This window comes from Primulina huaijiensis, chromosome 1 (genome assembly GCF_012295235.1).
Source record: "Primulina huaijiensis isolate GDHJ02 chromosome 1, ASM1229523v2, whole genome shotgun sequence".
NCBI classification, from domain to species: Eukaryota; Viridiplantae; Streptophyta; class Magnoliopsida; order Lamiales; family Gesneriaceae; genus Primulina; species Primulina huaijiensis.
Window position 1 is genome coordinate 18,960,187 of NC_133306.1, and position 12,175 is coordinate 18,972,361.

General features: G+C 32.6%; 1 protein-coding gene across 1 annotated transcript; it reads left to right on the forward strand.

The window, feature by feature from the left end:
• Positions 1-4,714: 4,714 nt before the first annotated feature.
• LOC140982534 (cationic amino acid transporter 2, vacuolar-like) lies at positions 4,715-11,256 on the forward strand. Its single transcript, XM_073449084.1, has 14 exons — positions 4,715-5,273; positions 5,872-6,073; positions 6,463-6,547; positions 6,635-6,775; positions 6,877-6,995; positions 7,104-7,200; positions 7,517-7,689; positions 7,795-7,861; positions 8,117-8,275; positions 8,401-8,677; positions 9,380-9,488; positions 9,578-9,690; positions 10,321-10,396; positions 10,691-11,256. Exons 1-14 carry the CDS (start codon positions 5,090-5,092, stop codon positions 10,848-10,850), a joined length of 1,962 nt encoding a protein of 653 aa, XP_073305185.1. The 5' UTR covers positions 4,715-5,089; the 3' UTR covers positions 10,851-11,256.
• The last annotated feature ends 919 nt before the right edge of the window (positions 11,257-12,175 follow it).

The window sequence follows — 12,175 nt, forward strand, 5'->3', positions numbered from 1 at the left end:
CATTTAAAGCAGTAAATATTTTTCTTCTTACTTCTCGATTTTGATCTACCTCGTCTTTGGCTCCCACTGGAGTCACGGTCCATAAATCTTCCTCTTATTATCGGTAAAGCCTCTGCCTGCTTCGAGATTACCAACCTATCTTCCTTATTCTTGCGCCGACTTTCTTCACCGAGTACCGCAGTTAAGACATCATCGAATCTTAGAAAGCCCATAAGAATATTGTTGGTAATGTTGATGATAAGTTGATCATATGAATCTGGTAGACTTTGAATTAGAAGCTCTGCACGTTCATTTTCCCCTATTTTATGCTCCATGGAAGTGAGTTGGGCAAATAGAGTATTCAGTGTGTTGATATGGTCGGTCATCGATGAAGATTCCGTCATCCGAAGAGTATAAAGCCTTCTCTTTAGGAAAATCATGTTTTGTAGCGACTTGACCTCGTACATCTTTGTCGAGTATCCCAGATAACTTTGGCTGTTTTTATCTCAGAGATACTTGACAAAACTTCGTCTGCTATAGCCAAGTGTAGATTGGCAACAACGTTGTCATTCATCTCATTCCACTTTCCATCATCTGTAATCTCCACCGGTCTATCTCCAATAGTCGCCATGCAATTCTCCTTTCTTAAAACTGCTTGTATCTTTATTTTCCACAGCATAAAATTGCTTCCATTGAACTTTGTTATCTCGTACCTTCCCGCCATTATGTCTATAACAATTTTAGTAGACTGGACAAAATAATCCCGACTAAATAAAAAATCTCAAAAAATCTTTTCTGATGTGGAAGATCAGTTTAGGCTGCAACCACAGAGCATACTCAGAATTTTAAGAAATTTTAAACCAAGGCTCTGATACCACTTGTTGGTCCCACTTGCGGTAATTTGAGATAATAAAACCTGAAAATAAAGAATAAACTGAACACCGAGATTTACGTGGAAAACCCCTAAAAATTATTAGGGTAAAAACCACGGGCAAGATGAAAAGAATTTCAACTATAATATTTTGTGGTGTACAACTCACTCACTGTGTTTCTCAAGAGAACACAAACTCTCTTAATACAGAAGAACAAACACCTCACAAATATTATAGAATGCTATAAGATGAGAGAAAATTCGAAAAAGAGATTGAGAATGGGATGATTTCAGAATGAAGGGGAGAGCTCTATTTATAAAGCTCCTTGACTGATACGCGTCTTCCATCTTTCCACGAAATTTCCTTCGTCAACATTTTGCCTGCAAAACGTGTTAATAATTTTGTCCCTACGTCCCTACCTCATTTAATGCTCATGCCGACATAAGATTGGCAAAATTCTTGAAAAATATGAACTAACATACAAGATCTGTTAATATTCCCAAAGAATATTGATATTAATATTTCTGAAAAATATTTATTTAAAATCTATGATATGATCTATCAATATTCTGAAGAATATTGGTATGAATTTAAGATTATTTAAACTTCTAGACGAATATTTATATAAGATTTTATTGATATTTCCGATGAATATTGATCAAACTCTAAGACTTATTGATATCCTTGATAAATGTTGATATTAAATATTATTGAATAATATTTTTTTAATATTTTTCAATGTTCAAGAAGAATATCGATTTAAGATCTAAAATATATCAATATTTTCGAAGAATATTCAGAATATTTGTTGTTTAAAAATGATCTAATATTTAACAATATTCTTAAATAATATTTGTTTGATATGAAATTAGGTCCATAATATATTTATTGATAGTTATCTTGAAGAAACATGATATACTATTTATTAATAATCAAGATAAAATTAATTTGATATGTTTTCGGCTGAAAGATTTATCGAGATCTGAAAATAAGATAGATTTACTATGAAATTTTTTGCTAACTTGTAAAATGATTTCATCAAATCCCGCTGAAAACCGTATAATTCTCATTATAGATTTTGTATATTTTGAAAAGAAATTTGTCTAAATTAACCATCATATTTAATCATAAAATTTGTGCAATTCAATTCTTATTATTTTATGTTGCATTAAAGTTTCAAACTCCATGTTATTTTCCATCGTTTTCTTTGTCCAAATGCGAGATTATGGTAGATAAGCCTAACCGACTTTGTTGTTTCCGGTACATATCACAATTTATCCTAGTTGATTCATTCACCACAACTTATATTTCAATTAGAAATTACTGAAATACAAGTATGTCTAATTTTTTAATTTAATTTCTTTTAAAAAATATGAGTAAATAATGAATGACTAATATTGAAAATCTCCTAATTGACGTGATTCATTCCCTGAAGTGAATGAACATAGTTGATACATTGTGTCATGTGTAGATCAATTTTTCAAAGAAGAAGAACATTTTATTTCACTTGAAGTGGAATAAAGATTATAAAATATCGGTATAGATATGTGAAAATTATATGTTTCAAGTGTCGTAAACAAATATTTGTACTTGTAGTACGATAAAATATAAATATCTTAATCGAATATTGTATCAGATATACATTGATATCTCGAATATATCGTACCCCAAGTACGTTAAATAATTTCTATCAAGCATGATACATGATTTGCAGAGGAAATTGATTACCACCCAAATTATATTTTCATTATAACTTAATACAGATATATCCAGAAGATCACTGGTTTCCGATGAAAAATGACGTGTTTTATAATATTTGGATTTTTGAATCCAATTACAAGATTCATTCAATATAATATGTTATTAAAAATTAATTTCTTTATAAGAACTCTAGTACTCCATAAGAGTTAATATGCATTTTCCCGAAGAAAAAAAAACAAATTTATTGTTAAGAATGAACGTTGTTTTTATGTCTCGTAGAAAAACATTATATCGAGACAAGTGGTCAAGCAGATATCAAGATTAAATTGGGTGGTACACAAATCCAGTTTCTCAAAAATGGTATTGTATCAATGTCCATATGATAAAATAAATTTCACAGTGAACCAGGAATTTATTGATATTGAAGTTTGCTAACATTGTAAACCTGAATTTTATCAATATCATGAACAAAAGTTTAAGGATGTTATATAGCTAATTATTTTGATATTACGAATAAGAAGTTTTTACACCAATAAAAAGTTCATTGATACAAATACTTCTATAGTTTGACATGATTTATTGATTTGAGCATCCCAATTGTATCTAATATAACAAATTATTGATAGTGCATAAATATATTTATCAAAGAACTGGAAGTTCTTGATTAGATCAATAAGAAGATTCTTGAATCAATTAATCAAAAGATTATAAGAATTCTTATATATTGAATTGTTAAATTTAGTATCACTATCAGCCGTTAAAAATTGGACTGAATCCCTATATTTTTTGGAACGAAAATGTAAATATAAATGTGGGTCCACGACTAACAAATTGATGTTTGTAGAGATATTTACTGAGGATAATAATTCCCAGAATATACAATCACTAAAAATGATTTAATTGATTAATTATCAAATGCCTCCAATCAACTATTGAATCATTGATTTGAAAAAATGTGTCAGATTTTGGGGATGTGATATGTTGTCTGCAACAAATATTGTAGACATTCTGTCAATTAATTATTGTTGATATTGTCTTGAGCCAAAGTTTCTTATTAAAATTACTGATTGTGCGAAAAAAATGCACTACATTGAGTCTCCAGGAGAGATTGAAAATATGTTGGAATTTATGCTGAAGTATCTTGAATCAATAACAAAGAGATTTTTATGACGCAATATCAATTGTTATTTTACCAAAACAATGTTTTCTAACACTGAGGGAGGAAGAACGTGGAAGTTAAATATATATTAATGGAATGCATTATCTTTTTTGATCAATTCCTATGAAATATAAAGTGAACCCGAAGTCCAAAATCTAGTTTTCAAATACATTCTTTGATATAATGTGTTAATAGATAAGATATATTATTTAGCTCTTATAATTGTTCAAGTTGAACAATTTATATTTTCTCGTCTTAACTGCTATAAATGTAATTGTTTTTTATATAATTGTTCCAACTGAACAATTTATGTTTCTGGTCTGAAACGCTATAAATTTAATTGATTTTTAAAATATAAAAACCAATAACCCTTCAAATGAAATTATAGAATAACTCAGATATCAAAATTAATGAGATTGATCGTCTTGAAGAGATCGTGACATAAATAATAGTAAAATATTAGAAGAGATTAGGTGTCAGAAACATCAAAAATAAATTGATGCGCAACATCATACATAATTTACTTGGAAATAAATCGAAAATACGTCAGCACCATCGTTCATCTATGAATTCAAAAGATTTTGTACCTGAAAGTCAAAAATAAGATCGAGGAGACCTTTATTTTCTACCCCACATTTTAAAACCATTAATAAATTTCTCGTTCCCCTAGTTAAATTTAAAATAAAAATAAAAATAAAAATAAAAATAAAAATAAAAATAAAAAACAATTATAAATACAAATAACAACAATAACTAAAGTGGGGTAGAGCTTAAGTAAAAGTTGAAAAAAAAAGAGAGAAAAAAATAATGGAGTGAGGAAAGCAAACAGAATCTCAGATTGCACGTTTCGCCATTCAATTCGCCTTCGATTTGTTATTCGGTGCACACATTACGTGCTAGTACGTTTCGCATTATTTTACCAAAATCAATTGGAAATCCAACTTGTTTTTTCTATATTATATTTATTATATTATATATTAAAAATATATATGACCCGAAGTTCCCCCAGATTCTCTTCCTCTATATCCCTGAACAATCCCTGATCAATTCCCTGCAACGTCCATCCACACTGGCCCCAACCCTTCAATTTTCCAAGGGCAGTAATCCGCAAAGATTCAATCTTTCTTCGCCTTTGGATTTGCAGAAGGGCCGTTTTCATCTTCACATACTAGCGAGTTTAATCGACACCACGATGATTTCTGTCCCAGATTCTTTTGCGCGTATGTGATTATAATTTATTGAATTGGGTTGAAAAGGAAATACTTTAACGTGCATGTGTATCAGTGGGCGTATACTCCCGAAGTTGAATAGTTTATCCTTATTCGGGGAAAAAGATTGAATCTTTGGCCACCCAGTTGAGAAATATTTGTGGGTTGAAATGGGTTTTCTTGGTGATGCACAGAAAGATTGTAGTGATGGTGGAGGAAAGTGTGTTTCTGGGGGTTTAAAATGTCTCGTGAGGAGAAAACAGGTTGATTATTCTCATTCGAAGTCATCTCCGTCCGGAAGTGGTCATAGTCAATTGGCCAAGGCTTTGACTGTATCTCATCTCATTGCCATCGGTAAGATCATTTTCTATAATCATCTTTTGGTCAACTTTCTTACATATTATTCTGGATTTTGAGGTGTCTGGGTTTGTGCAGTTGGTTCGAGCTGTACTTGATGGTTGTATTTTGAGGTGTTTCTGCAGTTGGTTTTCTTCTCACCCATCAGTTTCACATTTGATTTCTGGTAGATGCTCGTGTAGTTTAATATTTTCATTTGTTGTATGAAGAACGGAGAGTTTTGTTTCTGTGCTTCTCAACTGTAATCCATTTTCTTTGCTTGGAATGCGTTAGATTGCGTTCCTGAAGTTTAGTGGTTATGTTTTGATGATATTTATGTTTTTTGTAATTAGATTTTGCTCTTCTAATGTTATTTCATTAATTTGCTGTAAGTGTAAGGAGACTTTTAATTATGCGCTTCAGCTTTCTATCCATTTTCTTTTTTTGAAATTGGTTAAATTAATCTTCTAAGTTTATTACTTCTGATGATAATTTAATATATTTACTGTTCTAGTGATTACACATGAACCCTGTCATTGAATTAAGTTAGGAGTGCAGTAATGTGAATAGTGGACTGATTTTTGTGATCTGAATCTCTTTTCGTCATATTTTGTAGGAGTTGGTGCAACAATTGGTGCTGGGGTTTATATTCTTGTTGGCACCGTCGCTAGGGAGCATTCGGGGCCAGCGCTTACCTTTTCCTTTCTTATAGCGGGAATAGCAGCCGCCCTTTCTGCTTTCTGTTATGCCGAGCTAGCAAGTCGATGCCCCTCTGCTGGAAGTGCATATCATTATTCTTATATTTGCATTGGAGAGTGGTAAACTCTGTTTAAAATCTGTCTCACCACAGTTTGAATAATGTCTACTTTTTGAATTCAACTGTGATTTTAAACTATACCATCTCTACTTTCGCCAGAGAATATTTTTCTTTTGTTGCGTTAGATTGTCTTTTACTATTTCAATTATATCGAGTGTGAACTATTTCATGGTAACGGGGCTACAGTGTTTTCTGCAATTGCTTGTCATTTCCTTAAGAAATATATTGTTTGTTGTACTTGTTTGTATTCTTCTATATGATTTGAGGACTGACTTCTTTGTGGACAAAACCCGTCCACTGCAAGCCTTCATTTATTAGTTTATTGCAAACAATTTGACTGATAAATATGCTGTTGGGTTGTTGATTTTAACATTTTTTTGTTTCAAGCAGTGTTGCTTGGTTGATTGGTTGGGCATTGATATTAGAATACACCATTGGAGGTTCGGCTGTTGCTCGTGGCATATCCCCTAATCTGGTGCAGTACATCTGCATGTCTTTAAGGTTTTTGGATTAGTATTTGATGGCGACTCTGTTTTATTTTATCACTTATTTCCTGCAACAGGCCATGCTTTTTGGAGGTCCAAATAGTCTCCCTTCTTTTCTAGCTCGCCAGACTCTTCCTGGGCTTGATATTGTGGTTGATCCATGTGCAGCAGTCCTAATTTTTGTGGTCACAGGGCTTTTGTGCGTGGGAATCAAGGAGGTCTCTTTATGATATTACTGCTTCATTGCATTGGGCTTTCCACCCCTGAAGTTTTTGGATTTCTAAATTAGTATGCAAAATAAAATGTGGTTTTTATGCAGAGTACATTTGTCCAAGGAATCGTAACTTTAGCAAATATATGTGCCATGATCTTTGTCATTATAGCTGGTGGATATTTAGGCATTAAGAGTGGATGGCCTGGCTATGAACTTTCCACTGGGTAATCTTTTTTATATTCGTTGGCGATTTGCATTTCTGTATTTCTGTTCAATTGATTTATCTCTCCCAGATGTATGAAACTGTTCGCTAATGTTCCATTTTCATTTAGATATTTACCCTTTGGGGCTGATGGGATGCTTGCTGGTGCTTCAACAGTATTTTTTGCATATATAGGATTTGATGCGGTCGCTAGTACGGCAGAAGAGGTATATACTAATATCAATTTGCATTGGTTGAATTTAAAATAGTCGAAATATAATGAACAGAAAACACAACACAAAGAGGATCAACGTGTTTGGGTATTGAAACTTACGTTTATGACGCAATGTGAGGGCTAAAATTCTTATTAGTCTCTCTTTGTTACAAAAGTAATCATCTCCCCTTTATGTCAGCGAAAATATCTTTGAATAAAATGATAGGTCAGTAAGGAATATTCTTATAACTAAATCCCACTGTGTTATTTGATTTATAATAGTATTATCCTGACAAGAAAGCTTGGCCATAATTTTGCTCCCACTGCAGGTGAAAAACCCTCAACGGGACCTACCACTGGGCATTGGTTTATCATTATCCTTATGTTGCATGCTGTATATGCTAGTTTCTGCTATCATAGTTGGTTTAGTACCCTATTACGCAATGGATCCTGACACTCCCATTTCCTCAGCCTTTGCTAGCCATGGAGTTAAGTGGGCAGCGTAAGTTGTTTATGTCTTTGTTATCTTGTTTATGTTAATTTTTAAAGCTTAGTTTTCGTCTTATCATCTCCATTTATAATTATTATTTATTTACTTGAAATGCAGTTATATTGTAGCTGTTGGAGCTTGTACTGCTCTTTGTTCAACGTTGATGGGGTCTATCCTGCCACAGGTAATAAATATTCTTTTGTTTTAAATGAATGTTAACTCTCTACAAAAACAATTTGCTTTCTTTTAGTAAAAGTTTTACGGAAAAAGTCCTATCCTTCTTTTTGAGAAAATTGTGGTATTTATGAACTCACCTTGAAATCGAAAGGTTTCTTACTGAAATGACTGGTCAATAGAAACTAAAGTTGAATTTGTTAGATAAAGTTTCTCTTTCTGACTCGTAACCTATTAAATATAAGAATTTATTTGTGTATGTCAGCCACGAATTCTATTGGCAATGGCTAGAGATGGACTGCTGCCGTCATTTTTTTCAGATGTCAATAAAAGCACTCAAGTCCCTGTCAAAGGCACTGTAGCAACCGGTTTACTTGCTGGAGCCTTGGCATTCTTCATGGATGTAGACCAGTTATCGGGAATGGTATGCGCCTTTGTTACTCGGCAGAGAACTTCATTTGAACCAAACTGGCTCATCAAATTCTCTTCTTGTTTCCTATTTTCCACTGAAATTTTTATGAGGTCCTGATTACCGAAGGTTACCTGCAGGTTAGTGTCGGCACACTTCTTGCATTTACAATGGTGGCAATCTCGGTACTGATACTGAGATATGTTCCACCAGATGAGGTTCCTCTTCCGGCACATTTTCAGGAAGCAATAGATTCAGTTTCACTGCGTTACAGCAACAGTAGTAGTCCTGGAAACACCGATGTGGAGAACACAAAAGGTCACGGTATATCTCCGGAGAGCAGTGTTCCACTTTTAGCAGAGAAAGAAACCGTTGTTGAATATCCACTGGTAGAGAAAGCAGCAAGGAAATTCAACTGTAAGTTTTATCCTATGCTAGAATCTACATAATTCTTGATGGGCATTTTGGGAAAGTTGTCGCCAACCCTCCCAGCACCTAGGATTGTGAGATGAGTCTTGTTGGCTCATGAGGCTGTCAAGCCGGATCATATCAAGTAGAATTGTGTATTAAGATTTTCCAAATTCAAGTTCGAACTCAATATCAGTTATTCATTAGCTTGGGAGCCAGCTCACAAGCTTAGAGTTATTTTTATATGGTTTTTATATTAATACGATAAATAAATGCATTTTATTTATATATGCATGTAATAAGATTATATTCTACATATATATATATATTATGCATTTAATTTAATATATAAAGCTTATGACTGTATTCATGAGCTTAATCTCGCTGGCAAGCTAGTGAGATATTTTGCAGGCCAAACTCAAGTTTCCTAGCTTTTGGTTAGAAATCTTGATCTTGACTTTACTAAACCCAAGAGAGAAGGCCGGAGCTTGAGCTCCAACTTCTTTATTTTGAGCTGGAACTTAATTTCTTTTTAATTGAGCTCGATTTCAATTTCAACTCATTTACAACTATACTGAGGTCCATGAGACCGATGAACAAGACAGTTGCTTCGGAATCAATTGGGTGCTTCATATTCCTTCATTCCAATCTATTGATTGATTCAACGTGATTGTCTAGGTGATGATTTATTTTTCCTTCTATTTGTTGCAGTTATTTTGAGTGAAGGAAATCGTAGGCAGATTGCTGGTTGGTCGATCTTGCTTACATGTGTTGGTGTACTGGTTCTAACTTCAGCAGCTTCAAGCATGAGCCTTAACAGGTGTGCTTAAGTTTTAAGAATCATCATTTTCTTTACCTTCTAATGCTTTGTATAAACACTACTAAACTGATCGATTTAATTTTTATCAGCTCTCTTCGTTATGCACTTTGTGGGGTTGGTGGTTTTCTTCTTCTGTCTGGCCTGGTATCACTCACCTGTGTGGATCAAGATGATGCAAGGCATAGTTTCGGGCACGCTGGAGGTATTTTGGCATATGCAAATGAATGTTTATTATATCTACTTCTCTAGAGCTTTAACCAGAGTGGCATTTCTCCTGAAAATTATCATTGCATACACCTCTCCATCCCTTGAGGTTATGAAAGATCATATAGAACCCTGAAATGCTAACTATTAGAACTCAGTGAATACAGGGGTGAACCTACCCTCAACATGAAAAACTTGATATTTTATGTACAATATTTTTTAGAAATTTAAATTTACCTCCCCTCAATTACATAAGACCACCACTTTGGCTCTCCTCACCCTCCATCACCCTGTTTCGCCCTTGAGTGCATAAGGCTGCTGCTCTTGTAGCGATGTGTGGCAACAACGAAATAGCGTCATGGTAGTTAAAAGATTTGAGTTCTATTGATATAATCAATTATACCTGATAGTTTATCGATAAACAATAGTTCTATAATTGGTATCGGAGTCAAGTAATCATTCAGTTTCCCGTGTGGAGTTATCGATGGGGAGAAGAGTGTAAAGTCATGTGCATAATTTTATTGACATTGTTATCAATTGAGATGTAGTGCTTTACTATTTGTGTTATTTTAAATCATTTTAAGTCGATGTGTATCTGTAAATGAAATACTTGTTTGTTGTCTCTCAGGTTTCATTTGCCCGTTCATTCCACTGCTACCTATTGCCTCCATACTCATCAATGTCTACTTATTAATTAACCTTGGGTAAGTATCTGTCAATTTCTCAGCAGTTAAGCGCAAAATCCCTCCCAAGTTTTTCATCATATAAGCTTAAAGAATCAATTACTTCATGTCATAATCTTCAGGAAAAAAAAAACTTGTTTGGGAGCAACAATTGCATTTGCTGACCTATGTCACTGCCTATGTAGCCCAACGATCGAAACATAACTTTTGAGTTTATAAAACATTTGAATATCATTGTTAGAGACAGTTGTAGTTTTTAGTATAATAACAATCTCTTGATTAATTTGATTTTAACGGCATTTATCTGCATTCAAGATCTGGTACTTGGATCCGTGTTTCAATATGGCTGGTGGTAGGAGTATTTATCTACATTTTCTATGGCCGGAAGCACAGCTCGTTGCAGGATGCAGTTTATGTCCCTGCAACTCTGGTCAATGAAATATACGAGACTTCTTGCATCTCCGCCGTAGCTTGACACCATTTACCACTAAAGCTACGGATTCATTACAATTCTGTATTTATTCCGATATCCGAGGTATATTACGCTTTGAATCTGGATTGCCTGGATATAGAAGATATTGTCCAGTGTTTTACATCTCAGAAACACTGCATATTCCACTGATATGGTATTTGGCATATCATTGCATGATATGATCTCAGGTCTTTGTAACATAGTGCAGGATAAGATAGCTCAAAGAAAATGGATTGAGAAGAATGACAGCTTATGCGTTTGTATATATGTATTCTTGTTTGAATTATTTGGTTGGAGATATTGTATTAAGATTGTACATATGTATATGGTCATGGACCATGAGACTTGTTTAGTAGTTTTTGATAAACATGATTGAATCAAATAAATTTAGCAAGAAATCTAACTTTAATTTGGGCAAAAATATTTTATTTTCGAGTTCAAGCTCATTTATGTGAATTAATTTTTTTTATATATATATTTTTAACTTAAAAATTTGTTATTGAACACCAGAAAGAATTGGTTTGGTTGATTTATTTATATTTTTAATGATAACGAAAAAGAATGGATGCTAAGAGAATATAACTAGAGTATGTCTCTTGTCAGACGTTCTTACGAATTTTTATCTGTGAGACGAGTCAACTATACCGATATTCACAATAAAAAGTAATGTTTTTAGTATAAAAAATAATATTTTTTAATGAATGACCCAAATAAGAGATCCATATCACAAAATACGATCCGTGAGATCGTATCACACAAATTTTTGCCATATAAACTAAGTTTTTTTTTTTTTTTGTATTTTTTTTCCTTCCATTAAAATCTCCCAATCAAACAAATTTTTTTACATTTCATTTATTTTCTCTTTCAAATCTGAACTCCCAAAGAGGGGGTGTATTCATTCTATATTTTCAAAGACTTTTAATGAATTTTTTTAAATGATGGACTTTTGTGGAGTTGATGGATTTTTATTGATTTTTATGGAATCTCATATAATTGTAAAACAAATTTCATACTCTTATAGATTTTTTTTCAAGATTTTTGTAGACTTTTGTAAACTTTTTCATAGAATTATGTGAATTTTGTAGTTTATAATTGTGATTTATTTTTTATTAATTTTTTTAAAATAATTATTGGACATAGATAACCTCTTCAATTTTAAATTATTATTTTTTATTTATGAATGTAAATGAATTTTACTTACTTAAAAGTTAAATCAATTTAATTTGTGAAAAACGACAAATGAACTATCCAATTTATTGAAATCAAAATTTCAATTCTTTATGTCAATTCAACATATTAATTAACAATATTTTTATAAGTTCATAATA